The 27340-nt window shown below is 41.8% G+C and overlaps 1 protein-coding gene across 1 annotated transcript in view; it reads right to left on the reverse strand.

Moving 5' to 3' along the window:
* Positions 1-27340, reverse strand: part of LOC110045900 (uncharacterized) — a 90076-nt gene that overhangs the window by 16627 nt on the left and 46109 nt on the right. Inside the window, exons 37-46 of the mRNA XM_089296974.1 lie at positions 19272-26645; positions 15937-16248; positions 14002-14289; positions 12437-12769; positions 11265-11582; positions 9923-10240; positions 7592-7912; positions 3018-4751; positions 1269-1760; positions 464-799 (exon numbers count right to left, since the gene is read on the reverse strand). Of these exons, the coding sequence (XP_089153100.1) occupies positions 464-799; positions 1269-1760; positions 3018-4751; positions 7592-7912; positions 9923-10240; positions 11265-11582; positions 12437-12769; positions 14002-14289; positions 15937-16248; positions 19272-26645 (11826 nt within the window). The remainder of the gene's footprint in view (positions 1-463; positions 800-1268; positions 1761-3017; positions 4752-7591; positions 7913-9922; positions 10241-11264; positions 11583-12436; positions 12770-14001; positions 14290-15936; positions 16249-19271; positions 26646-27340) is intronic.

The following is a 27340-nucleotide window of genomic DNA, read 5'->3' on the forward strand; positions in this document are numbered from 1 at the left end:
AGGCGATCTGTCTGTGCTAAAGAACGTGGGATTGTTGTTGAAGTCAAAACACCTCTTTTTGGTTTTCACCGTGTTTCAGAATCCAGTAAAAAAATTTTAAGCTATGGGCAGTTCACAGACGCAAGGCCTTCCGTAATATATAAACACGAAAGACCGTGTCTGACCACATTTCCAAACACCGAGAAGAGAGTTGAAAATACGACGCGCAGCGGAGAGGTTTTGATGAACTTCGAGGTGTTGGTCAAACAATGTCTTGAGTGTTTTTCGATCGAAACTAAAACTAAGGAGAAAACGGAGAATTAAAATCGTAAAAAATATTTACCAATTAATATCAGATATCCAAAAACCTTTCGCGGCCATGATTTCCTTTGTTTTAACTTGATTAATTTAAGTTTGGGAAAGATATTTCATGCTTTACACCAATATTTCCACAAAATAAAGAATAGCCCACAACTACACTTACCTCGTAGTAAAGTAACTCCAAATCTTTGTCATCCTCATTGAATGGTCCCAAATGTTTAACAAACTGTTCTACATCGTTCACCAACTGTGACCACTCTTGTAACTTGCCTTCGAAGTCTCTTCGATTTAACAGCGCTGTTTCAATCTTGACCATCTTCTCAACTGCCGCACGCAATTCCTGCTGTTTCGCCAGGACTAGTTTGATGATGCCTTTCATCAGACTCTTAAGATCGGAGACCTGTTGACGAACATTTTCGTCTTCTGCTGAAGTGGACGACAATCGACGCGAAACAGCATCTAACTTGTTCTTGAATTTCGTTAGACTCGTAGCGAGGTCCTGCGGCATGGAAAGAAAAGACGTGAACATCGTCAGGGCACTGTTCTGACAAGTATCATAAGATGAGGGGAAATAACGCCATTGACGGCGCATCGAAAAATCACCATCCATGTTACTTTTTATTCAGTTTGCTAAATAGAGCGTTTACAATGTGCTTCACAAAACAGTTACTATAGAACACCATAAACTGACTAACCTAATATGTCTTGAGTTACATTCGTTAAAACATGTGGTCGAGTGGACTTTGAAGGCGAGGAAACTTCCCAAACAGTAAACACCGGTAAGAGATCCTCCTTTCGTCAGATTTCACTCGCACATGACTCCACACAACTAAAGACATTCCTGAAGTTTAATTACTTACTTAACTAATGGTTCGTCAAAAAAGCTCTTCGCCACTAGCAAAGATGAACGTGGTGTGACGACCCAAATAAGGTTGCAAAGCTGACTAAGCCCATATATAGCTACTGACCTGTAATCGCGTCAATTGCTCCTGGTACCTCGTCAAATCACTGTCCACCACCACTTCCGACACTGCGCTTTCCTCAACTGACGCTAATCCCTCAAACAATTCGTGAAGCTCGATCTGATTTTTTAACTTCTCGTCGTAAAACTCCTCCTCCTCATCTCCATCGACCACATCACTCTTCCTTCTTTTACAAACATCATCGCAGCAGTCCACGGTAAGGTAGAGCGATCTCAAAAAAGAGAAATTCTCGGTGAACGCCATGACCTCTTGCTGTCGAGTGCTTTCCAGGTTTTGTGTTTGTTCCTGAACGCAGCGCTCAAGGACTTCTTGTTTAGACGAAGCTCGCGTTTGGACCTCTTTCCAAAGAGCGTTCACCTCTCGCAGCCGTTCCTCGAGAATGATGTTTAAACTGGCACTTCCGTGCAGGAAAGTTGGGGACAACAGGTTCATTTGATCCACACGATCCTGTTGTTTCGACATCAGAACACACAGGGCCTGCAGTAACAAAGGCATAATAACAAATCGTTTTTACATACTAAGTCAAATTATTCCTCGCAGTTTGAATGGTTCTTACTTTTGATCTATTGTAAGACAGACTTATAGATATGTTATAAGCAAAACGGACAGATTCCATGTTGCCGTGCATCTGCTCAGTAATAGACCACAGAGGACTTCAAAATGTGGTAAGAACATCAGTGACACACTCGGCTATCGCCTCGCGAGCCACGTTTTTGCTCTTACCACATTTTGTCATCATCTGTGATCAATCACTGAACAGACGCACGGCAAAATTGAATCTATTTGTCAAACTGATCACAACAAACACGTCACGCACAAAACAAGAGGTACCTGTACTCGCCTAGGGATTGCTGTTAAGTTAATGAAACTCGTTCAAGAAGAAACGCAGAACCCAGCTGATACCATAATGTATTGTACCGTGACAAGGCATTAGAGAGAAAAACTCAGTTAAACCTTAGAATGCTCATTTGAATCGACATCATAGTGCGGGATCTTCTCTAACGGCTCACGTAACAGAAAGTCGAAACTACAATAAGTGCTTTCCATAATGAGGAAACAAAGTGAAAAATATTGCCGGATATTAGTGTGAAACTATTCCTTTGAACAAAAAAAGTTAACGTATTGCTGAGATACTTTTATAAAATACAAGAGATACTACGTGCTCTCTCATAGGTCGATAGGTGTATTTAGATGAGAGTACGTTAACACGGTTGCGACGTTGCAGACTCGCTCGCATTTTTGAGAAATCTTTTACAAAAGCAATAGAGTACTTTTTCCGTGTTTACATAGCCTCATCTAAGCACTGGGGGAGGGGGAGGGGGTGTTTGGGAGAACTCTCGAAAAATATCATAAATATCACAGTTTCGAATCCTCCGAACCCCTCTCGTGTTTAGATGAGGCTATGTAAACACAGAAAAACTGCTCTATTGCTTAAGTATTAAAGGGGCACTCACCATTTTTAGCATGATTTTGGAAATCTTAAAAACATATATCGATCATTGGAAGGTGAACAATAATGATCTATTTTGTAGAGCAGTACTTGACAAGTGATTAAAACCCATTAGGAAGTGAGGATGGCTAACGATGGTGAGGATGGAAATGGATTGCACTGTACCCCGGGAAGTTCGTTCAAGTTGATATCCCATTCAGGCCATGTTCAGGCCTAATCAAAATGATTCGGACAGAATGATAAACATGGTGTTAGCTAATACCACCCGGGTTTTCAGTACTTACCACGTGTTTAGCCAACTCATCTTTGACATTATCCTCATCTTCCATGTCTGTTGTGATCAATTCCTCAATCGAACGCAACTGGTCCAACAATTTTTCAACTTCTACGAGGAATGCGTCCAAAGACATGTTCTCGTGTAGCAGGCTTTCAGACTCGTCTAGATCCTTTAATGGGGAGCTCCTATCAACAAGGTCTAAGGGCCGGGAGGTGAATAGCTCATAATCAGTGTCTCTGACTGAGCTTTCAGCAAAACGGAGCCTTTCAGCCTTCTCTGCTTTGCGACGCTCTGATAAAATGGACGCGATTCTGTCATGTGGCTTCTCCGCTTGAACGTCTCTTGAGTTATTCTCTAAAGATTGTTCTCCGATATTCAAGAGCCTGTCGAGTTTGTCCATCTCTTCGTTAGGCGCCGAGCTTGTCAAACCTGCTTTAACACCGGTTTGACTGGTCGGACTAGGAGATTTCTTTGCTACATTGTCTAAACCATGAGACGAATCAAAATTGCTATCTGTCGTTTTAACTTCGTCAAACTGAGGAGGTACTTGAGTTTCGGGACCATTGGTTAACACTTCCACGGAATCACTCTTATTGCCTTGGAGGTCAGGTGTCGTATTTCCCTCTGTCGGAGTGGATTCAATAACTTCAGCGGGTGTGCTGTGACGCAGGATATCGTCTCCAAGTTCAGAATCAGCAAAAATGTCAAAATTGTCTGGTAACGCATTATCTGTCACGCTTTTATGAGATGGAAGCGTGACTTCTGTAACGATACTTCTTTCGAGCGATCGACTCTCGTCTTTTAATACTAAATCATTCGACTCATCTTCTGAAACATCACCGTTTGTTAAATGATCGACAGTATCACTCGCGTTCGAAACCCCCGAAGAACTTTCCTTGGTGGTAACACTATCACTTTTCGGTACATTGATGTCGTTCTCTGAAGTGCTCGTGTCCTCGCGAGTGGACGTCTTGTCTGGATCAATAGCAGTTTTAGGAGTGCTCTCACCGTAATAAACATCGAAATCGTCAAAGAAGAACTCACCAGCTTGCTCAGTAAATCCTTCATTATCCTGACTGCCATCTTCCCCGTTTTCGGCGAATTCCACTTCTGCACGAGTTCCATCCTCGTCAGTTACAATCAAAACAGGCACACTGACATCACCTGATTTATCGTCAGTTGTACGTGATGTAGCACGTGAATCATTGTCAAGATCACGTGAGGAGTTTGTTTCTTGGTTTGCATCTGCGCTATGAGTCAAACGAATTCGGTGATACTCGTCGGGTGAAACAGATAGTCCCCCATTTAGGTGAGCATTTTCGTCCGATTCGTCGTTTACAAAATGGTCGTCAGAGACGCCGTTTACTTGCACGCCGTTTTCGCCTGGGGCGTGCTCGTTCTCCTTGCGTAAAATCCCTTCAAAAGATTCCATGGAAGAGACACCACTTTCGGAATCTCCTAAATCAGAATCGCCATTTTCTGCTACATCTTGGTCAGCAGGCTTGGGTACGACAACTTCCACGAAAGCAGACGCTGCCTCTCTACCTAGGGTTTCACTGTTAACATGGCGCGATGTAAGAGGTGTCCCTTCTTCGAGTGTAGCGATGTCTTGTTGTAATCGTTCCAGCTTCTCTTTAATTGCGTCTTTTTCCACGTCAGGAATTTCTGGTAGTAGTGTTTGGCTCTGTTCCTGGATGTTCCTTGCATGACTCTTAATGAATTCTAGCTCTGAATGAAGATCCTGTGACAGAAAAATTTCCACAGTTTGATGAGTACCTGGCTCAAATATAAGACTTTCGAGTTTGAACTTAACTTATGACAACGCAACCAGATGAAAATACCGAAAAAAAAAAAACACAATAAAAACGACAATATTCCACACACAAGACAAAAATTGAAAATGATTTCCAAAAGTTGTGTTTAAGGGAAAAAAAAATAGAGAACAAAAGCCTCGATTAGGAAGCTTTGAACATCGAAATAACGCACAAATCAAAGAAACGTACTCAAAAGCCTCTTAATAATTACATAAAGATAGCAAAACCACAACAGTACATTACCATAGGCGAACAAATACAGCATGAGATCAACTCGACTAAGGATGTTGATATCTCATATAAACGAACATTTCACGAGAGTTTTTCAGAGAAGTTCATCAGACTTATAGCCCAGGAGGAAAATAAATTAATGTTCGTAAACCATATTTCCGGCCCAAAAGGTGAATAATTTATGATATCCACTTGAAGACAATTGTATCCCGATTCACTTGTTATTATTACCACCTAGAGTTATTTCGTTTTCAGACCGTGAAGATCAATTGTCAGTTGGTGTGAAACGTGTTCTTTAATTACAGAAAATCTAGTTTGTTTAGTTTTAGAAATTGTAATAAATGGAAATACTTCAATGATTTAGATCACATCTGCACTGCATGTTATATTTTCATTTCATTAGAATTTTAATGAACGTCACGTACAAGATTCAGAGACATAACAAATTTCGAAAATAAAATAACTGAGAAAAAGATATAAAACACTTCACGTTTTGCAAACACCTTAAGACTGATCAACAAGTTAGCAAGACTTGCTTTGTGTTACAAACAACCTGGTTTAATTACACTTGCGATTGGCTACAACAAACCTGGGTTAAAATGAAATTAGTTTAATTAAAGAAAACAGAAAGCTACAACGTCCGGGATTAAGACATAATCTTCGTTGAACCGATGAAACAATGAAGATAAAATCATGATCAAAGGTGGGTAAATATGCATATATACATACTGACTCAAGATACTGTGGTTAAATACTTGACAGAAGAGGCGGTCTTAAGAGAAACATTCAGTGATCACGGGTTTTTTTTCTTACGATATTCAATCCTGCAGTATAAAATCTCTTAATTACCAAGCTTGCTCGGGACCGTACTGGGAAAATATCGGCCACAAGATATCACTGATTGAGGAAAACATTTCAGTGTAGGAAAAATAAAACTGTGAAAGCGACAGAGAACTTCAGAGCAAAAGCCCTCACAACATGTACTCTTGCATACGTTCAAGACTCGGTGTATGAGCCGCAGACTACTACACGGTTGCTGCCTAGCAACAAGCCTCAACCTGATGACGAGGTCACATGGCAACTTCCGCAGTACAATCCCAGTTTCTGATTACACTGATTACTGAACAACAGGAATCGGAAACTTGACGAGTAATTCTAGGAGAAGAATCAGCTGAGGTAACAAATTTCCTCTTGCTGCTCTTTATGCAAAACTTAGAGTACAAGTCGGGATAATTTGATCATCCTTGCGTCCACACAATTTTTCCTGTGTTATGAAATCCTCATTTCTCTTGAAATGCAGTTCTACATTTGTTTATTTGTTGTAAGAAGAGTTAGTTACGGATCACTGTTAGGGCTACACTTGGACGGGAAAATATTGTCTAATTTCAAGTTTTCTATGCTACCCCACCCTTTGAAGATATGAAACTCTAAAAAAACACGTTTCAGAATTTCTAACAAAGCTTAGCTTAGAGATTGTGCAAAAACAAAGTCTGTTCATGAGCGTTAAAAAGTCTACTAATGAAAGCTATTGCAAAGGTCACTTATATCTCATTGTTTGGAGCTTTTGTCGACCTTGTTCTAATTTCAATTGCTTTTGAAAGATAATTAGAAACATATATTAAACAGTAAACAAAACCATGGCGAGTATCACAAACAAGTAAATTTTCTGCGCAAAGAGTAAAACGGGTAACTACGATTTTATATCATATACAATTACATGCATTGATTTCACAGGGAAATATTAATATTATTATTGTACTTAAGGCGATATTGATCACCGATTTGACAACATACAAAGCAGAACAAAAATTAAAACAAATAAAAAGAATCAATTCCATCCGAACTCCTAGCGATTCACATAGAAACAAAGGCAAATACACCCCTTGCACAATGAACAAATCGTTGCTCCGATATCAAAGAAAGGATTGCTGTTATAACGAGCTATAAAATATTCTCGAAGCGTGACATAAAATTTAAATACTGGGCATTGACGCGTGGGAAGTGATGTGTTATGCTAATCAAGTTCATTTTCTCGTAAAAGAATGAGAAAATAATGAAAGAAATAACGCTTTTCTTGAGAAATAACGGCTCTGCGAGACAAAAAATTGTGAAAAAGACGCATGTCTGTTTTGAATTCTTTTAAAACACTGTGACCCCGAAACTAACTCAGCGTGATATGATAATTGACCAGCCTCAGTTGAGTAACTTTAACAAGCTGATTTAGTCGCCAGAATCGATCGAGCGCTATATAAATAGGTGAAAAAGAGTTAAAAAATGTTACAATTTTTAAAGCAACAATATTTAACTGGTACAAAAAAAGAGATCTTTGTCTTTAAATAGCCACTGTACGATTTTCATAATATTCAATGTTTTTCACAGAATTCAATGTCGATAATGTCATTCACAGCTGCTCGCATCTGCTCCCACAGGTCGTATTTAGGTGCCGCGGGGAAATGAATGACTTTCGAAAATCGCAACAGAAAAGTTGAAAACAAAATCAAAGCCACTTGGCCAGCTTTTTTTTATTCAGACTTACGTGCAAACGTTCCTGTCCTCCTTCGATCGATTCCAAATTGTTGACTCCTCGCAGATTGGTTTTGAACTGCTCTATCTTCTCGTAACAATCTTTCAGCGCGATTTCGAATTCTACAATGCCGTAGTGTGTCCTCTCGCCGATGCGCTGCCCTCGCTCATTCACCAGACTTTGTATCCGATCCAGCCGGTCAGATATGTCATCCATCTGCTTTTGAAGAACCTCTCGTTCGGTCTGATCGCTTAGTTGGCAAACCAATCGGTCTCCTTGGCTGCGAACGCTCTCGAAGTCTCCCTGTCGAACGTCCAATTCATCGCTGAAAGCCTGGAAGTAAAAATAGTGCAGGTACAAATCAGGACTATTGTTCGCCATCACAGTTACTCAGTCATCAAGTTTCGTTTCCATAGTCCTTCCACCTCTATTCTTCTCTCAGGCGACAAAACGCGGTCTGACAACACCGCAGTTTCATCGTAATTACTGACTGCTAAGACTGTAGTTACTTATCAACCGAAATTAACAATCGCCGTCACGACCGCAATGAACGGCGCGGTAAACACAACTTTATCCCTCACTCGCCAGTCCTAACTCTGATCTGCTCCTAAGTAACCATATTTTCGACGGCCAAGGATCGTTTAAACGAGAGGAGCTCAACCAGGAAAACATGGCTAACGCAAACGCGCATAAATTAAAGCTACACGCTAATTGATTCAAGTTTGGCGCTGTTCATGGGCAACGCGGCCCGCGGGGAGAGAAATAAAATATTAAAGCGAGACTATGACTTATTAAGCAAGGCAAGAGAGATAAAAGGAAGGAAATCTATTCTAAACTCTAAATCGGACGCATTCACTGAAAGACAACTCTTACCAAGCGAAGCGATACGATCGTATGATGAATAAAGCATTCAGTAGTTTTCAGTGAAATTGAAAATTACAGTGTCCAAACATGTATGAATGGTGTGACTTCGGAGGCAAAGATTGAAGACATTGAATCTTCTGCTCAGATTTCGACCATGATTGGCGTTCAGTTTTCAGCAAATTAAAAAGAAAAATGGCAAAACGACCCTTAATTAACCTGAAGTTAACTGACATTAACCTGTCATCTACGAAACAACTCATTTTGAAATTGCAAGGAGTAGAAAAACAACAAAGGTTCTAGTAACTCGCGGTGAGCAATCAAAACATGATTTAGCTTAGCAACTGTGAGCTCGTTAACATATAAACTCTCTTTACCAGTTGCTACACATTACATAACTACTAGCTAGGAGAATATATTCAACTATCAAGACAATTTCTCTTCGGTCATCATCAGTTCTCTAAGCTGCGGGAAAGTCATTTTTTTCGCCGGGCCTGAGATCAACCTCGTAATTCTCTTCACGTCCAATTCCTATTTGCATCGACTTCATTTATACAACAAAACAGGTACAGATCATTTTGAGAAAGAAACGGTTTTAACAAAAAAGGAAAAATTAAAACCACGACCAGAGAAATGAATGCATCGTCACACAAGCAACCAGTTGGATTGAAACACCTGTCGATGTTTATTTTAGCCTCCATGATTTATGCATAAATTGAACAAAATACTCTACAACTGCGACAGTACATCTTGAATAACAATAGCAGCTATTGTTTGCATACTTCGTTCTACAGTTTTAGCGTGAAAGACAAGACTGTGTTTTGAGCGTGAGCACAGCGAACGAACGCCGTAAAAGACTGGCTTTGGAGAGCTACAGGGCACGGATACACCGAGTGAGACTGGGGACAGGCGCCAAAAACGACAGCGTGGTTTAACTGCTTTCACTATTGGAAAAGCTACGAAAACAGTCAAGTAGGCTCACAAAAAATGTGGTGCTGCGTTTAGTGCAAAACCACATGATTAGGAATCTTCCAAAAAAAGAACCCGTATTCTTCGTTCTGGAGAAAAACCCCCTAAACCGTGCCGAACTAAAAAACAATTCACCAAAGGGGGATCTTTGAAAAAAAAAAACTTAACGTTTATTTCTTTCATTTTTCTGCCAAGGGAATTTTGTATACAGACTAAAAATTACTTATGTAAACTTATGAACAGTGTTACATCTAAGTTGTCGAATTATGGATGCAAATAAAAAATTAGTTGAGTACTCAAGAAACTGAACTTCTCTGAGACGTGGCCGAGACCTTTTTGCACATACCCAAATAAATTTTCTAGCCTTTGAAAGCGATGAAAGGCAAATTTTATCACCCTAAATTATAATAGACTACACTCTCCTATGCACATTATAATTAGCCAAACGTCGCAAAGAAATAACTAATTCCCAAATAGGTGTTTACCGGGAACGCTTTCAAACCCTTCACTAACCTTCAGCCGTCCAATGTCAGTCTCGTTTTCACGCAAATCTACTAATTCACGTGCCAAGCGCTCCTCTGCTCTCAGTACCCATTCCAAACAGCTCTTGAGCCCGCATTCAAACTCGTGCCAGTCCACGGACGATTTCAACATCTCCTCCTGTCTCCTCTGAAGACGTTCTTTGACGAGGAGAAACCGTTGATCGAGCGAAATCAATTTGACCTTGGCTTTGTCAACGTCTGCTGGAGGAAACACTCTTAGGACATCACTGGCTCTGTCTTTGACGTCGCGAATGATCGACTCTTGGATGTCCAGGTTGTCTGACAACATCTGTAACAGTAACAAATAATTCAGTAAATGAGTTGAGTTGATATGATATTAAGGTAGCCATGACGTCCCCCACTCTTCCTGGCTGGAACTTTTCACTTTGTTTATGCAAACATTTTTCGTCATTTTTTCTTTTTCTTCCCTGTTTTTCTTTCCTTTTTTTTTTTTTTAACTTTTTTCAGAGTTTTGCTTTTGTTTTGTTTTATTTGCTTTTTGTTTTCCTTGAAATGCGTTACTATTTACTCCACTTTATAAACGTAACCTATATTCTTGTGTGATTCCTATGGGAATATCAAACTTTCAAAACAAAACGCAAGAAAATCACAATCTCCTTTTGGTAACATTGTATCATCTGATCATCATTTCGAATCCGTCAGTAGGCACACAGGGCCACACACTGTACGACTCCATGATCGCAAATATGAGAATACCCAGTTTTGATTGATTTAAAAACCAAAGCAACCTGCAAGCAGCACAAGTTCAGCTGCAGAAACATTCCCCGCACCGGGCACTGGTTATGTTGCTTTGCTTTGAAAGCTGATTGGCTTATCATACCATACGCGTCGGTAATGATTCAGAGCAACAACTTTGGTGAGTTAAGGCAATGTCCACACTACGCCGAGGAATTTTATTTCTACGGTTTGGCCTACCGTCCACACTAATCCGTCGCGAAAACGGAGCTTTTCGAAAACGCCCCCTCAAAACGGGGGAATTTAAAAACGCCGGCTTTTCATTTTCGTGTGGACGGAAAACAGTTTGAAAAAGGAGCTTTTCGAAAAATATGGCGTCACGACAATCATATGACTTGCCTGACCGAGTTTTCCTCAAACACAAATCCAAAATGACCGGTGATTGTTGCGTTTTTAAATTCCTCCCGCGTAGTGTAGACGGGAAACATTTGATGCGTTTTCAGAGTGAAACCTCCGTTTTCAAATTTCTCTGGCGTAGTGTTGCTGGGGCCCAAGACAACAAACTGTAAGAATTTTTCGTGGCGTAGGTTCTGATAAGAAAACTGACAAACTCTGACCTGATGTGTCTCTCGGCGATCTTCTAATTCTCCATCATCTAGAGACTGAAAATCCAAAGACTTTTCGATCATGGACAAATTACGGAAACAAGCATCCATGTCACTCTGAAATTCCTGCCATCTCCACAGTGTCTCCTCGAACTCCTCTTCCTTCTCTGCCACATGACCTTCAAGGTTTTCACACTTGGCTTTGAGTGTGACTAGTTGCTCACCGAGTTCCTCGCTTTCTCTGGACGAGACGGAGCTCATTAGCTCTTGACATCTACTGCTGAGGTCCTCAACGGATCCTTGGAGGTCGGAAACTTCTTTGCTGATAGACTTCAAGAAGAAAATAAACCAGATTAATCTTAGTCAGTCCTTGGAGGTGCGGTGGCCTAACATGGCGCTGGACTCCGGGTTCAAGCCCTAGCCAGGGTCATTGCATTATGTTCTTGAACAAGACACTTTCAGTACTTTCGCAGTGCCTCTCTCTCCACTCAGGTGTATTACTGGTACTTGCGAACCGAACTGTTGCTACAAACTAGCAGAACGCTAGTTGCAATGGAACCTGCGAAGGACGAGCGTCCCATCCAGAGGGGGGAGGGGAGGAAAACAATACTCCTAGCCGCTTCATACTACAGAAACCGCAGCTAAGCGCCGAGAGCTATGAGCAGTTGAGCTTAAAAGGCTTTACGTTTTAGTCTGAACTACTCAGTCCTGAGCGACCTCAAAGAGGCATGTTGAAAACACGCTGTGAGAAAAAAAATAGAATTTCAGGGCAAAGAGCTCACAAGACATGAGGTCGTACTCGAAATGCCTTAAACAGGCTTACAGTACAATAGCGCGCTCGACATTTTCCAAGGTACAAACTGAGCACTTAACAACCGACGAGAACTCAAAAAAAACCTAGCTTAGAATTATGCAATCTAGCCAAGAGAATCATCATTTTGATTTGGAACTCAAAGGATTAACGCTGGAGAAGACAAAAATAAATTCACTATTCGTCAGATCAAAACTTACCGTCATACAAGCTCCATTTTACGTGAAAAGACATTTATTGGAACATAAGAAAGTCTTAACATAAGAATAAGTTCAACTCTTACAGGATTTGTTTTGGTACCTCAACATGGCCACCGCACCCAATATGGCTGCCGTGACGCCTCGTGAAAACGGCGCTATATCAACAATCTTACCTCATAGTTTTCTCTGTGTTCCAGGACGTTAGCAGTATCGTAAGTCGCCGTAGTCAAATCTTCAGTGGAGGCCGCCAGCTCGTCCAACCGTCTGGATACAGTCTCGACCTCGTTATTCAGAGCAGTAACTGCTTCGCACTTCTCCTCCGACTCGGCTATTTTCTCGCTAAGCTTCGTCTGCAGCTCGTCCCATTTGCCGCTTAATTCATCGAGCTTGGACTGCACTTCGTTCTTTCCTCGAACTGCGTGAGGCTCCATCATAGCCAATAGCTTCCCTTTCTCACTGGCGGTTTGGAGAAGAGGAGCAACGTCATCTAGTTTCTGTTGGAACTCCTGCGGAGATAAAATAATGAAACGTTTCCTATTTCATGAATTAAACTACACTTCCGACTGAAATAACGGTCAGGGAACAGCTCATGATTCAGTGGTATTTGAAGTACCAGTCCAGGGCAAAAATGTTCCCACCCCGCGATTTTCGTCACTTACGCTGCTAAGCAATAGAGAGGTCGAGCATGGCGTTACCGCAAACGGCAAACGGCAAAAATTAAACTTTTGCCGTCGTTTTTTTTAGCCGTGTGTACACTTAAGTGAGATTATTTGTATTTTCTCTCAATAGGAGATTTTTTTTTCTGTTTTTGTGTTGAACTGATTTAAGGATTAGAGGAAAAGATAACAAAATCAGAGGCAATTTTTGCCGTTTGTCGTATTGCACTGCGTGTGCAGTTGCCGCCAAAAATGATTTTGGCGGGAACTGCGGGGTCAGTGCGTCTTGAAGTTGTCGCTGTTGCTGCGAAATGTCCCAAATTCGCGAGTCTTCTTCTTTCAAGTACCCTAGGTGCCAGTGATTTTTTTTTGTTTTCGTGGCAAAGCTGCAATTGTGAGCGGCGAAGCCGCGAACGATCTCGATCGTGGCTTCGTGTAAATCGACTATCCAGTGGATAACTGTGGACAGAACAAACTGCGCTATCCGATGGCGATTTGGTGATTTAGTGGTTCATTCGACGGATATGGACTTATTCGCATAGCGTTATCCAAACTTTGACCACAGGGCTAGTATAACATTTTACGCCGACTACTAAGTGCGACTGTAATGTCTAAGTGCTGTCCTCTTACTGGTTATCTATGCCAAAAGAACCAGCTGCTTCTGGCGTTTATTAGAAATTGACACCCAGTGAGTAAACAGGAGTCGAACGCTTTTTAAATTCGCATTTCCTTCTATTAATCTTTAATAAACTGACGCAATACACCCAACAACTCTTCAGAAATTATTACTTATACGTTCGAGTACTGATCAAGGAGAAGTTTATGCAAAATCGCAAGAAGCCCATAACGACGTGATCAAACTCCTAAAAGTAGTTTATGAACTTCGCATTCTTAACGTCAACTGCCATAAAACCGAAGTCAAGACACCCCAAAACGCCGCACGATCAAGAATTTTTACTCTCAAACGAGTTAGTGAGGCTAATTTAAATGCATACAGCCATGTATGAAAAGGGTCTATAAGACGGTATTGACCGCGCGCGATATTTCCCTGGCGCGTGATCCCAAAAATATCAAGCACGTACCTCGAAAAAGGATCTGTTTTGCAGTCCGTTATCTTGCGATTCCTTTTCGGCCAATTTCTGTTCAATTTCGCGTAGACAATCACTTGCTTTTCCAACAGCCTCTCTGTACTGTTTGTGAAACGATATAGTCTCGTGCAATTCCTGCTGTTTTCGTCTGGCGTCGTTTCGGATGGTTTCCAGGCTGGCCTCGGTGGAGACTTCGGTAGTTTCTTTCCAAGGCACGGTAGCGGCGAGGTCCGTCATACTTGCCATGAGAGATTCGAAGATCTCTAATTTCTCTCTTAAATCCTGCGAGACAATATCCCAAGAGCACTGTCAGATCGGCAGGTGTGACTCTTATTACAATTCGAAATTTAAAAAAAACAAGTTATCATTTTATACCAGGTATGACAATGTTAGCTGGCGACAACTTGGATCGACTTACGCTGGGTAGACATGCCTGTGGGAAGCTTATAAGGTGACAGCGTTTTGCTGCAAATTTGAACTGTATGTAAAGGCAAACACAAGCATTTGCAAGTTTCTAATAAAACAGAGCTTAAACAATTGGTGAGATTTCCGTCCCATTCGCCTGGCAAAGCAAAAAATTCTCCCTGTATCATTCTGTACTTTCGTAGTTCTATTTCCTGGCTTCGAAACTGGAAGATGAAAATGTCTTGCCCAAAACACTAGACATGCAGTTAACCCTGCCAGCACTCGAGCGTTAGCTAAGTATATGGCCTCCGCTCTTACCGCTTGGTTTGCATTAGATATTTTTTTTTATTCAGGTTGCCGGCGTTCAAAGCCTTCGATCAGAAATTATGCTGTGTTTGTTCCTTTATATAAATATAATAAACATTATTTATTACAGTACTATGCTTTATCATTTACTCAAGTATTAACTTCTATTAAAACAGACAATATGAAGGCCAGATCTTCGGGAAGATAACAAAATATATAATTTATCTTTTAATTTCTTCAACACGATATCGGCTCACAAGGTGAAATTCATGAAAAATAAATGAAGTTATCACGAAAGGTGAGGCAACTAAATGAAATCACAATAGTAATGGTTAGGTCATTTACCAAAACTTCACCCAGAAATATAATTAGTGATATCAGGCATAGGTTAAAGGGGCTTGCTGTCAAATAAGTTATTTGTGAGTTCTTGGTGCTTTCCGCAAAGATGACTATGAAAGACATGTATTCGTGATATTTATCTTGAGTTAAAGGCTGCCGTTCGCTATTTAGTACTAATATATTCAGGCGACGCGCACGTACTTTTGTCTTCGTTTATAAACAAAGTGTAAGCACAGCGCAACAAAAGCCTTAATATCAGTAGGAAATGACAACACTTTCAACTTCAAATGCAAATTTTCGTATGTTTTGTACGAGTGAATACACTGTGTTTGAAACATTTCCATCACTGAGTTTATATCAATCATCTCGCTCGGGTTCGGTAAAATAGAAATGGAAAAGTTAGAACAGAGTTAAATAAATGTGAAAGTAAAAATTCTCGATTAGGCAGACGAGGTTTTTGGCACCGAAAAATATACAGTTCTAGAAGGATCAACTGAAACAGGATGTTTCTAGCGGGATGATTAAGCATTAGATTTAAATATGCAAAATAAATGTAAGCGTACATGATCTGTGACCAGACAGCTTCAGACATTACAAATGGAACGCAGATTGACGATCAGGGATGTTAATATTACCAACATGACAGTGTCAAAAGAGCGGAAAAAATATGAAAAATATAGATTGTTGCTCAATATTCTAAAACACAGTAGCAGCGGTTTAATTCAAAGTAGCATTATTTCGTCAAGGATAGAGAAAATATAATTTCTCTAGACAACGGTGTTTAACCAGTCATTCGCTTGAACGTTTGGTGTTTTAACACTGCGTAGAATTATATAAAATTGTAATATTTACGGACGTAACAACGAGTACCGTTAATACCTGAGTCTTCGTCTCAACCGTCTCCATGTTTTCCTCCTTCGCGGCTGTTATCTCGCTCAACAGTTGATCAATCTCCTTCGCTTTCGACGTCGCTTGCTCCACGATCTCAAGATGTTTCTGGCAGCTTGATATGCCATCTTCCAAGAGTTCCCGCTGTACGTTCAACTGTTCTTTCGCTGTTTGCCATTCTTCTCTCAGCTTTCGAAGCCGCTCTTCAAACTCCTCGCGTTCGAGTTCATTCAGTTTGCCGCTGACTAGTTCACCTCGCGTGCTCAGGGTATTTTCTCTACCGTCGACTTCTTTTATTAAATCCTGCGCGGGAAATAAGTGACGACAGTCAATAAAATTAATTTATAATTTCTATTTTTGGCACATGCCCGACAATGCCAAATCTGCATGATACACTGTGTCACGACACCTCAAGTCATTTTCCTGCTGTACTAAATTAATTTCAAATAAAGGAAAACTAAAAAAAAGAAGAAAAATAACAAAGAATTAATGACGGAACGGAAACAAACAACGAAGGATACAGATGGTACAAAGGTAGAGAAAAACGGTTTAGGACATGCGCCCCACTGTATCATAAACAGCCTCTCTGCAGCCGATGCGTGACAAGCAGAAACGGTGGTTGCGTGACAATCAAAAAGACATAGTACATACGAAATTGTATACATGTACTTGTAAGAGGAAACAAAATCGGCCACAGTCGTGAGTGAAAGCGCATTTTTTCAGAAAGGTTGAAATGAAGACCTAGACAAGTTCAGGCAATAACTTTGCGCCGGAAATTTGAGAGTTTTGTCAGCTACCCGCTCGGCTAAGATTTACTTTTATGAGAAAGAGGATACTGATAACTCCGCGACTGAAACGGTTTCGAAAAGAATTCTGATTCGAATAAGAACTTAGCTTAAAATTAACTGAAAAAAAAATTAATAAGATCGTATAATCGATTTGTCTCACGATAGCTTTCAAAAAACTTCGGATGCGGCCATTTCCGCAAAAAGAATTCGTCATCAAATTGGTAAGGTATATTGTGCTACCTGCAGGCACGACAAGAACACGAGGTCAAGATAAAACCAGTATTTGACCGGCGAAAGATAAACACGTTTTTAAGTACCGGTAAACAACATCTCGCAAAGGGACCGCCGGTCAACATCATGATATCGGAGAAGTTTCCAACAGCTTTACGTACTTAATAACAACAGTTTGTATCTTTGAAAGTATGGCAATCTCCGCATAAGAATATCTAAGGGAAGGTTATAACCCTCAAGCGCGAAAATCTCAATTCTAACTGAATGAATAAAAATTAAAATCTACAGTAAACCTGGAGCTACTTTCCCTGTTGCCTCAGAAGATCGCAATCTGTCATGTTGATCGTTTAGTCCATACGGACCACTGACTTACTGAGCAGACAATTACAGTCGTGAAAGAAGTTTCTTTACGCCATTGTTTATTAAGTGAGGAGGAGGAAGTAATAAGACAGCAGTTAAACTAAAAAGAAACCTCTTGTGAATCGCAGCGAAACATTCTCCGGAGCAATTTGAACTTCACTAACCTTCGCCTCACGTAGCCTGTTGTTCTCGGCTTTAAAAGCAAATTGAAGTGTTAGAATCATAAATTTACAAATTCGAGAAGTTAATTGAACAAGAAAAAATAGTCACCAAGGACCCTACTTTTTTCCAAGAGCCAGTTGACTAGTTGAAGGAGACTAAACATCACCGTCAATGTCGCTGTCGTATTCTGTTAAATTATGTTTCCCAGTACACGCCATACTTATTCACCGTACGATCATGCAAACAATACAAAAATATCTTCTGAAAAGTATGAATATTCAAAATTAGCTTCTCCCTCCTACTTACACAAGCCCAGATATATGATAATTGAGCGATAAGGAGGTTAAAATATTTCACGACTGTCTCGCAAACCATGGCGACTACTAAGGTTTGTTTGTTTTAGCGAGCGCTCTCCTGCAGATCAAAAACATTAGCCGAGAGCAATTGGAAGCAAGTTTTAAGCTTACTCACCGAGTTTCCTTCCAAGTAAATAAAATAGAAAATCTCTGGAATCATATTCATCATGGTAAAAACTTGTTAAGAACATTGGCAAATCTCTTCGAAGGCAATTCCATGGTGTATTAAATTGTCGCTTTGTAGTTTGTTCGCAGTAATAAAAGGTCCAATTACTTGTGCCTTTGTTTTGAAAACAAAGACGAAGAAAGAGCGGACTTCATTTGAAATTCAAACAACGAGGGAGATGCAAATTTACTCTTACTGACCGTAACGTAAGGAGTACTTTTAAATATCGCGTCATCTGTGAAGCAAAGCTGTTTTTTCTCCGTCTGTAAAGGCGGAATTCTGTAACAATACGAGTGCTGCACATGAAAGAAGCGCGGATAAGTTCAGGAGAAGAGGTCACTTAAAATAACTACTGCCAAAGCGCTTTTTAACGGCAGTATACAGCCTGTCTGGTTATTGGCTCGTCTTCAAAGTGACTTCTGAGCCATAACGGGTGGAACAACAAATTTATCGGTCTTAAATTTGAACGCAAAACCGTGAAGCCACGAAGTCAGATTACACACTTTTTGACTTGAAACGATTGTACATCATAAACGTGCAGTAATTAAAGAATTGTAGACTATTTGTATATTGGGTGAATTCCTCGTTTAATACGTATCCTATTAATTTTAAAGCCATACTCCCTACGACCGTGGACTCGCACAGCGTTATACATAGCTGCCCCGCAACTCCACCCGCCAGCAATTTCTCAGCTGGATTGTAAATGGCAAAAGGAAGCAGTGCCACTTTGAGGTTTTGCACAAACTTATTTACAGCTTCTTAAAATGTCGCCGAAGACTCGACATGAGGGCGAGGCCCACGACGACCACGTGAAAGAGTTCCCTAAATGATAAGAAAGCTAAGCCACTCCTATGCATTCTGAAGCTGATTGGTGCCAAGAGTAACGAAAAATAGTTAATACAGTTGAAAATCAACAAGAATTAGAAAAGAAAACAGACGACAACAGCGACGAAAAAGTAACCAAACAAGGGTCAAATGAGTGGTAAAAAATTTGCACGTGCGTTATACAATTTGGTACATTTTCTAAGCAAGCTGAAAAGTAACAACGTCAAGTTACTAAAATTCGACGTTTATAGAATGTTGAAACAAAAAATATGTAGACAATCGCGACAGTTCATCGAAATTCAGCTACTCGATCGTACCTGGTTAACTCCCAGCTGTATTGATGTACCGATAAATTGTCAAAATTGCCATAACAGCAAATGTACAACTGCCAGTTAGGAAAATATATATTTCAAATTGAAAGTTGAAATATCAACTTACCTTCACGTTGGCCAACTCCTCTTGAGCCTCTTTCAGTGAAGCCGGTACTTGGTGGTCCGCGGTACATCGTTCAAATATCGCCGCGGCCTTCACAGCCTCGCTTTCGAACATGTCGCAGTAGTCCTTAAACTGCTGTAACTCATTCTCAACGTCCATCAACTGCTTCCTCAGTTCTGAAATCTCCGTTTTCACCCTCGCAACTTCAGGCGCTTTAGCGCTACCCTGAAACGTTTCACTGTACACTTCGTACTCGCTGAACTTGGCAATGAAGGCGGCGAGAGCCTGGGACTTCTCAGACATCCGGGCATCGTCGAGCGTGAAGCCGTCATCGCTCTTATCCAATAGTGATGTACCATCCTTGATTAAAATTCCCGCCGTTTTCAGCCAACCTTCCAAGGTCTGTTGCTCCGCTACGAGATCTCGTAGACAGTCGATACGCTCATGTATCAACTCTTGTAAAGTAGTTCTCGTTTGTTTCAGTTGATGAGATCGTGTTACCAACTCTTCTCTCTTGTCGAGCGGAGAAAAATATAACGTCTCCTTCTCCTTTTCTATCAGCGCTTCGTAATCTCCTTCCCTTTCAGAGAGTTCTTGATCAACTGCGTGACATACTGCAAGTTCCTCTTCAGTGTGTGTAACGTCACCTTTTTCGGCGATGGCGTTACAATCAACTGCACAAATTTTGGTCGAAAGATTGTCGTACAACGTCAGTAACTCTACGTAGTCGCTCTCAAAATCACGCAACTTTTCCAGTTGCAGTACTTCCTTGGATAGATTTTGTTGCGCTGCATGCACGTCCTCGGACAACAAACGGAAATCACTTTCAATCTCGGTGTCGCCGACATCCCTTCGGTCAGCTCCCCCTTTAACAATTTTTTCAGCTATGGAAGTTAGAAGAAGCTCACAGGAATCTAGCCTCGCCAGTGCAACTCTCTTCGAGGTAATGGCGTCTTCAATCCAGTTTTCACCTTCAAACTCTACAGGCTCAGAGCCCAGGCCTTTGACTTCATGTAACAAGTCTCTAATGCGATCAAGGTCCGCTGCAAGTTTGGCATGTTGTTTCATGCGGCCTCTTATCTCGCCATCCCTACTTGCCAATTTTCCTTTAGTATCTTCCAAAGTCCTTGATACATCTTGAAGATCGCTCAGAATCCTATCTTTATTTGGTCCGTCGCCCTTGATGTTACCAGATTTAAGTAATATTTCTTGCAACAAATTGCCCTTCGTCTCGACAATGGAACGAAATTCCGTGTTAGCAATTAGAGCTTTTTCCAAGTCAGCTTTCTGAATTACTGGTGGTATATGTTTTTCAATGAAAGGACCAGGCACGTCTTGTATCCAGTGCTGTAAGTTTTCAACACCTTGCGCAAGAGTTTGTACCTCCGACTTCTCTTTCTCAAGTTCATTTAGTTTACCCAGGGCCTCATCTTTCACTTCTTCCCATCTCTTCACAACAGAATTCAGCTTTTGTTTGGGATCAAGATCTTTTTGCTCGTAGGCAACGTTTGGAAGTTCATCGCATCGATCTGTAAGCAGATCAAGCTTGTTGCGATACGACTTGATTCTAGAACACAGCTCCTGCATTCGTTCCACTCGCATCTCTACAGGTCCTCGATCACTTTCCCGTGCAAGAATTGCCGTTTCAAGTTCTTGGACGCCTGCCTGACATGTCTCATAGTCGTCTTCAAAGTCTTTCTTGGTCTGTGCTAACCGTTCAAGCTCACGCACCTTCTCTCCTACCGAAGCCTTGAGCTTTCCCCAGTCTCCTTGCAGCTGCCCGGCTTTTCCATCTGGGGTAGTACGCACGCTTTGCGTCGCGTCATCAGATGACAGCTTAGCCTCTTTCTCATGCAACGTAGCCATGTGTGTTTCACGTGATTCCATATCTCCGTAGAGCCTTTTAAGCTTTCCCATTTGATCATCCAGGGTTTCCACTGTGCAAGACACATCAACTGGAACTGCCGCTTGATAAATTGTGAGCAAGCTTTCGCAGCGTGCGGATTCTTTGTCAAATTCAATAATGTCGTTGATACGTTCTTCTGCTTGACGAACTCTCTCCTTAGAATCCCTTTCCGCTTCGTTAAATGCCGTCTGTAACGCTAGGAACAATTCTTCCAATTCTGCCTTTTCACTTGCGTCAAGCTTTGTGAGAAGCATTTCTCCTTTCTCTACAAGACCATCAACATTACTCTTCTCTGACTCAAGCTCTGATGCCGTTTGTTTAAGCTGGCCGAGAATTTCGTTTGCAGTTTGTATATCAGTTCCCTCTGATTTATAGCTTCGAAGAGAGTCATGTAACGTCTTCACACGAGCTACACAAGCGTCCACATCACCATGAATGTCTCCGACTTCACTGATCCAAGACTCCAGTTGTTCTTGCCTAATTGCAGTTTCCGTGTTGATCTTCTGCCATTCATTTTTAATCTGCTTCAATTGCTCTCGAATCGGTTCTCTTAGCTCCTCGCACGTGTTCGTCACGTGATAGCCTGCTTCTTCCAACGAACGTATCTGCTCTTTCAGTTCCTGGCATTTCTCTTGCTGTTTCCTCCGCGCTTCCAGCTGGGCGTTGGACTTGCCTCGTACAACTGAATATTCACACGCTTCTTCAGAAGATTTCCTCAAATCATCCAAAGCCCGTTTGCAGTTGTCTGCACACGCGGTGTAGCTCTCTTTCGCTTGAACAAATGCCTTCAAACGTTGCTCTTTCTTAGCCGCGTCCTCTTTGAGTGCCTCCCATTTCCTTCTGACGGAATCAAGTTTACTTTGTAGCTCACCCATACCGCTTTCTCCAAGGACATTCGCAGCTTCACCGTTTTCTTCGATGCGCGCCATCTTAGCTGCGAACGTCTCCAATTCTGGCAGCAACTCCTTCAACTTAGCAAGTTGCTCTTCAGCGCTGGAATCGTCCAAGGAAAACGTCGCTTCTGAATCCACAATTACAGCGGCTTTGGTTAACCATTCTAGCGACTCCTCAAGCTGTCTACTGCATTCGTTGTATTTGTCGATCGTCGCTTCTGTTTTGCTCAAGGCCTGCGGGAGTTCCTTGTTAAGGTCGTCGAAATCGTCGCTTGCTTTTGTTAGCTTGTCTTGAATTCCGCTCTGCACGACAAGATCTTTATTCTTCTCAAGAAAGCTACGGAATTCCTGTTGTTTTTCATTGATCTCGGTTTGCAGATCTCTCAACTCGCCCAAATGTTCCGCCAGAGCGTCTAAACCCACAGGCTTCTCTGCACATCTCTGCATGACGTTATTAGCTTCCTGCAGCCATGTCTCATAACGTAAAGCTTCATCTTGAAATTCTTTCACTTCACCGAGACATTGCTCCACCTGCACACACTTAGCAGCCGATTCTTCATGTAATCCCAACAGAGTGTCACACAAACTGTTCAGTTCCTTTGAGAGCGATTCTTCTATTGAACTAGAAACTTTCCCAACCCCTTGACCGACCTTTTCTTTAGCTTGCATAATATCGTGAAGCACAGTATATGCCTCGCTGTTAAGCTTTTGGTACTCGACAAGCTTTTCCTCCAGCTGCGGGACGTTCCGAAGCCCAAAATCCTCCTTCCCGCCCACGATCATTTCCTTTTTCTGCAAGAGCCATTCTTTACATGAAGATATTTGTTCTGTGACTTCACTGACGTCGCTGACGCAGTCTTCTACGTCGCCAAGCTTTGCCGCCAAAAGTTTGTGCATTTCTTCAACCCTGGCTTCTAACGAGCTGAGTCGATCTTCTTGCCCTACTTTAAAGTCCTCTGACTCAAGAGGAGAATCTTCCACTTTATTCCGTAGTGTTTCGACAAACTGTTCGTACGAGGCGCATTCGTTGTTCAAAGTTTTCAGCTTTTCGACTTGCCCAACTACTTCTTCCACCTCTTGGGCATGCTCGGAGACGAGTGAGATTTCTTTCTCGACGTTGTCCATCCAGCTAGAAACTTCTTCAAGGCTTTCGTTGAGCTCTTTCTCCAAGGCAATTCTGCGCTCTGTTTCAGCTATCTTCTCCGAAAAGCGAGCAAGCGATGTTTTCCATTTATCAACAACCTGAGCGTAATCCTCAGTTGCGTCCACCACCATTGCCACTTGATCCTTCTTCTCTCCAAGCTGGAAAATAACGGACCTTTGGGCTAAAGCGTCTTCGAATTCTTTCTTAAGCTCCTCGGCATAAACTTCCATTTCTTCGATATCAGAGAAACAAGGTGGGTCAGAAGACACAATGCTCTCAATTCCTTGAACAATGTCTTTGCATTGCTGCAACTCAGCTTTGAACTCTTTGACGTTATCACTTTCACTCTGCAATAATATCAACTCGTCCGCAACTTTGCTTTTAAACTCCACATAAGAATTCTGTAAACATGACAATTGAGACTCAATAGTTTCCTTCTCATCCGTATTGTTCGTTAATCGGGCAGCGTTCTCTAGCAAAAGTTTTAGTTCGTTCTCTTTTGACTCAAGCTTTTGTTGCGTCAATTCGAGTTCTTCCACCCGCGTCTCTACCGAAAAGCCGTCGCCCTGTCCAGAGCACGATTCTGCCAACTTCCCCTCGTTCTCAATCCAAGACTTCAAATCCTGATACGTTTCTTGAAACACACGGTTCTCGCGAAGCTTTCCTTCGAGTTTATCCAATTCCACTTTTGATCGCTCTTGCACTTCTTCAACAGAATTCTTTAACTCGGCCAGTTGGGATTCAAACATTTGCCGTTCCGAATAGCTGACATCTTTGAAAAACGCTTCGCTTTTCCTTAACAGCACCTCCGCCACATTCTCCGGAGATGCACACCCGGTATTAACAGCCTTCAGCCGTGCAACTTGATCTTCCATTGAAAGAATATCTCCCGCAACGAGCTCTGCGCGTTTAATTTCATCCTTAGAGTTCTCAATCCACTCTTTACAAGATTCCAATTCTTGGCCAAACTCTTTAACAGTTGCTAGACGTTTTTCCAGACTTCCAACCCTATCACTGGCATTTCCTCCGATGTAATCCCAGTGCGACTTTAAATCGTTCACTTCTACTTGCAAAGCCGCCTGTTGAGATGGTTTTAATTTGCTGAGCAATTCTTCAGTTTTAACGTGTAAAGAAGCCAGAGCGTTCTCCGCCGATGTTACAGCTTCTTTTGTGAGCACCACACCCTCCTCTAAAAGCAGTATATTCTCCATTTTAAGCTCTTCCCTTGCAGAACTTTCCACTTTGTTGATCAGCTCTTTGCATTCTAATAGTTCCGTTGCTAACTTGTCTCGCTGCTTCAGTGTTTCGTCCTCTCGTTGAATCTGACTAGAGACATTCCCCTTGACATGCAACAGTTTTTCCGTCAACTCGCAAACGCGAGTGGTAAACGCTTCTTGAATCGCTTGACAGCTTGGGTGGATTGACTGACCGTCTGTCTCCATTGAAGCAATTCCAGCTTCGCACATTTCTACATCACAGAGAATTCCTTGCAGGCTCTGCAGCTCTGAATCCACGGTGTCAAAGTTTTCAACACTAGTAATATCGTTCAGCTTTGACTCAGCATCCGCCAAAGCTGATTGTGCTTTTTCAAAATCGGACTCTAACTTCTGAACCTGTTCCGTGGAAACCTGCAGTAAATCTTCCCGCTTGTCTAAGTCTTCATCAAGTCTTTCCCACTCAGTTCTTAATGCTTCTAGCTGACCTTCAACAACTTCCTTATTTTCAACACTTTCGTTTTCCCATTCGTCAGCCAGCTCTTTTCCTTTCAGCATCAAATCTTCAAACCGGGCTTTGTTATCTAACAATTCACTTCTCACTTCACCACAAACTTTCGAAGCTTCTTGCAAGTCATCTACACTTTGCGCCGAGTTCGTCCCGATCGCTCTGTCTCTTGCATCCGTGAGCCAGGTCTTAAGCCCAGTTAACGCCCCTACGAACACGACCTGTTTACTCTCGACTCCACTTCCTTGACTGCCATCGCGACGTCTTTTAGATCTGGCTTTCATCTTAAGTGCCTGCCAATCCTGTTTCAGCTCGAGTAATTTGGATTCTAAAAGAGCTTTCTCTGGTGCCTCCGTTACCTTACCTAAGATTTCTTCTCCTTTGACAATAACAGACTCCAGTTCTTGATAACGAGTTTCCACCTCTGAGAGCACCGCAATTCTCTCCTCCGTAGTTTCAGCCCTAGCTAACAATGCCTTCATCCACTCTGTCCATTGATCAATTTCTTTCACACAGCCTTTCAAGTCTTCAATTAACGACCCACTGCTATCTTCGACGGTTTCTCCGAGACATCTCCTCAACTCCTTATCCTTTTCCTCAGATTCCTGTTGCAGACTGGTCCATTCATCTTTAACACGAGCGAGTTGTTCCATCACAGCCGCCCTTTCTTCGGGTGGCAGTTTGTCACAAAGTTTCGTGCCTTTCTCCATCACAGACTTCACCATGTCCTCTTTTTCTTTTATCTCTTGACAAAGCTCCCCGTGTTTCTGCAAGTCAGCTTCAACACCAGCAACATCGCTGGCATCAGCTCCATCTGCTGCCATAGCGGCGCTTGCTTCCTGCATCCATACAACGCATTCTTCAAGCTCCTCGTAATACTCCGACTGTTCGCCGATACAGCGTTCAATCTCGTCGCCCTGCAGCTCGGAGAGCGTGCGAACTTTGTTCCAACGCGCAGACAATTTCTCCAGCTGCTCTTTGACGACCGTTCGTTCCTTCTCGTTCATCCGGGAGGACACCTTTCTACCCTTTGCCATGATGTCGCTTACCACCAGGCTCTGCTGTTGGATTTCGTTATAGAGCTTCTCTTGTTTCCGAATAACGTCCATCTGTTCTTCTTCTGGAACGGAAAACATGTCTATCTGTAAAGTATTCTCCGCCTCATCTAACCACGTGCTAAAGTCTGCTACTTCGAGAGCAAAGGCTTGATTCGTCGAATCCAAAGCTTTTTCTTCTTCGGCCATGAGAACTTCGCGTTCTTGGACACGTGCGGATTCATCGCGAACATCTCGCATTTCCTTCCACGTTACACGCAGCTTCTCGAGACGCGCCTCTAAGATCTCGCGCTCATTTTCTGGAAGAAGCGACGAGATTCGATGACCAACACGAAGCACTTCCTCCACCGAGGTTTCGACATGCGATATATCTTTATCAGTATCAACCATTTCCGTTGTCTCGCTTGAAAATGTCTCAAGAGCTTCCATGCATTCGTTGTACTTCACCTCAAACGTCTCAACCTCTGAAATGCATTTCATGAGGTAGTCCTTCTTCTCTGTTGCCATTCTGTGAACCCTCTTCCATTTGTCACCAACAGTTCTCAGTTTTTCCAGTGTTTCTCGTTTCTTTCGGGGATTGTCTTGCACAATTTTCTTTCCCTTGTCACTGAGATTGTTGACAAATTCCTTTTGCGTCTGCAACTCTGCGAGCAAAGGCTGGAGAAAGAACAAACAATAAACAGATATCAATAGCTCAAACATAAGCTTCAACGAAAATAATTTTTCCAAGGACTTCTCCAAAAGAGTTTGACCAAAGAATGACTTCTTTCAAAGAACAAAGAGACGCGTTTTTTAACTGAGTAATAAAGCGGGAGAGGAGACCATTGTTTCCAGATCAGTGTAGTGTGGGGTCGTATGGTAAAAGAGACTACAACGGGATAAGAATAGACAAGCCTTAGAAAGATAGATAAGGATTACAGGGACAGTGCCATTGTCTGTCGAAAATTCTCTCTCTTAATTTCCATATTATAGCACCAAATGCATCTAAATATACAAATAAACGGGATAAAAGCTTCCTACAGAGCAAAATCGTGCAACTATTTTGGAGAAGAAGTACAGGATTACAAAGATGGAAGTGGATTACAGTTCAAAAAATTTGATTTTGTGACAGTACGACAAGACATCAAAATTGCCATTCTGGTTACTGGATCTTAAGTCACTGTCGTTCCTATTTCTACTTGATTCTTTCTCATCTCTAATCGCTTCTGGTGTCTTTTTCTTTCTACTAAAAGATAGTATAGCCAGTTTATAAAAGGTTCTTGGCCATAGTTATAAAATACGACCTATTAGCCGGGATGCCGCCCCCCTAAAGGAGCTACGTCACGGTAAGCGCATCTTAAAAAGTGTGGGCT

The sequence above is a fragment of the Orbicella faveolata genome, unplaced genomic scaffold (assembly GCF_042242905.1).
Source record: "Orbicella faveolata isolate gen_17 unplaced genomic scaffold, um_ofav_v1 contig_27, whole genome shotgun sequence".
Lineage (NCBI taxonomy): Eukaryota > Metazoa > Cnidaria > Anthozoa > Scleractinia > Merulinidae > Orbicella > Orbicella faveolata.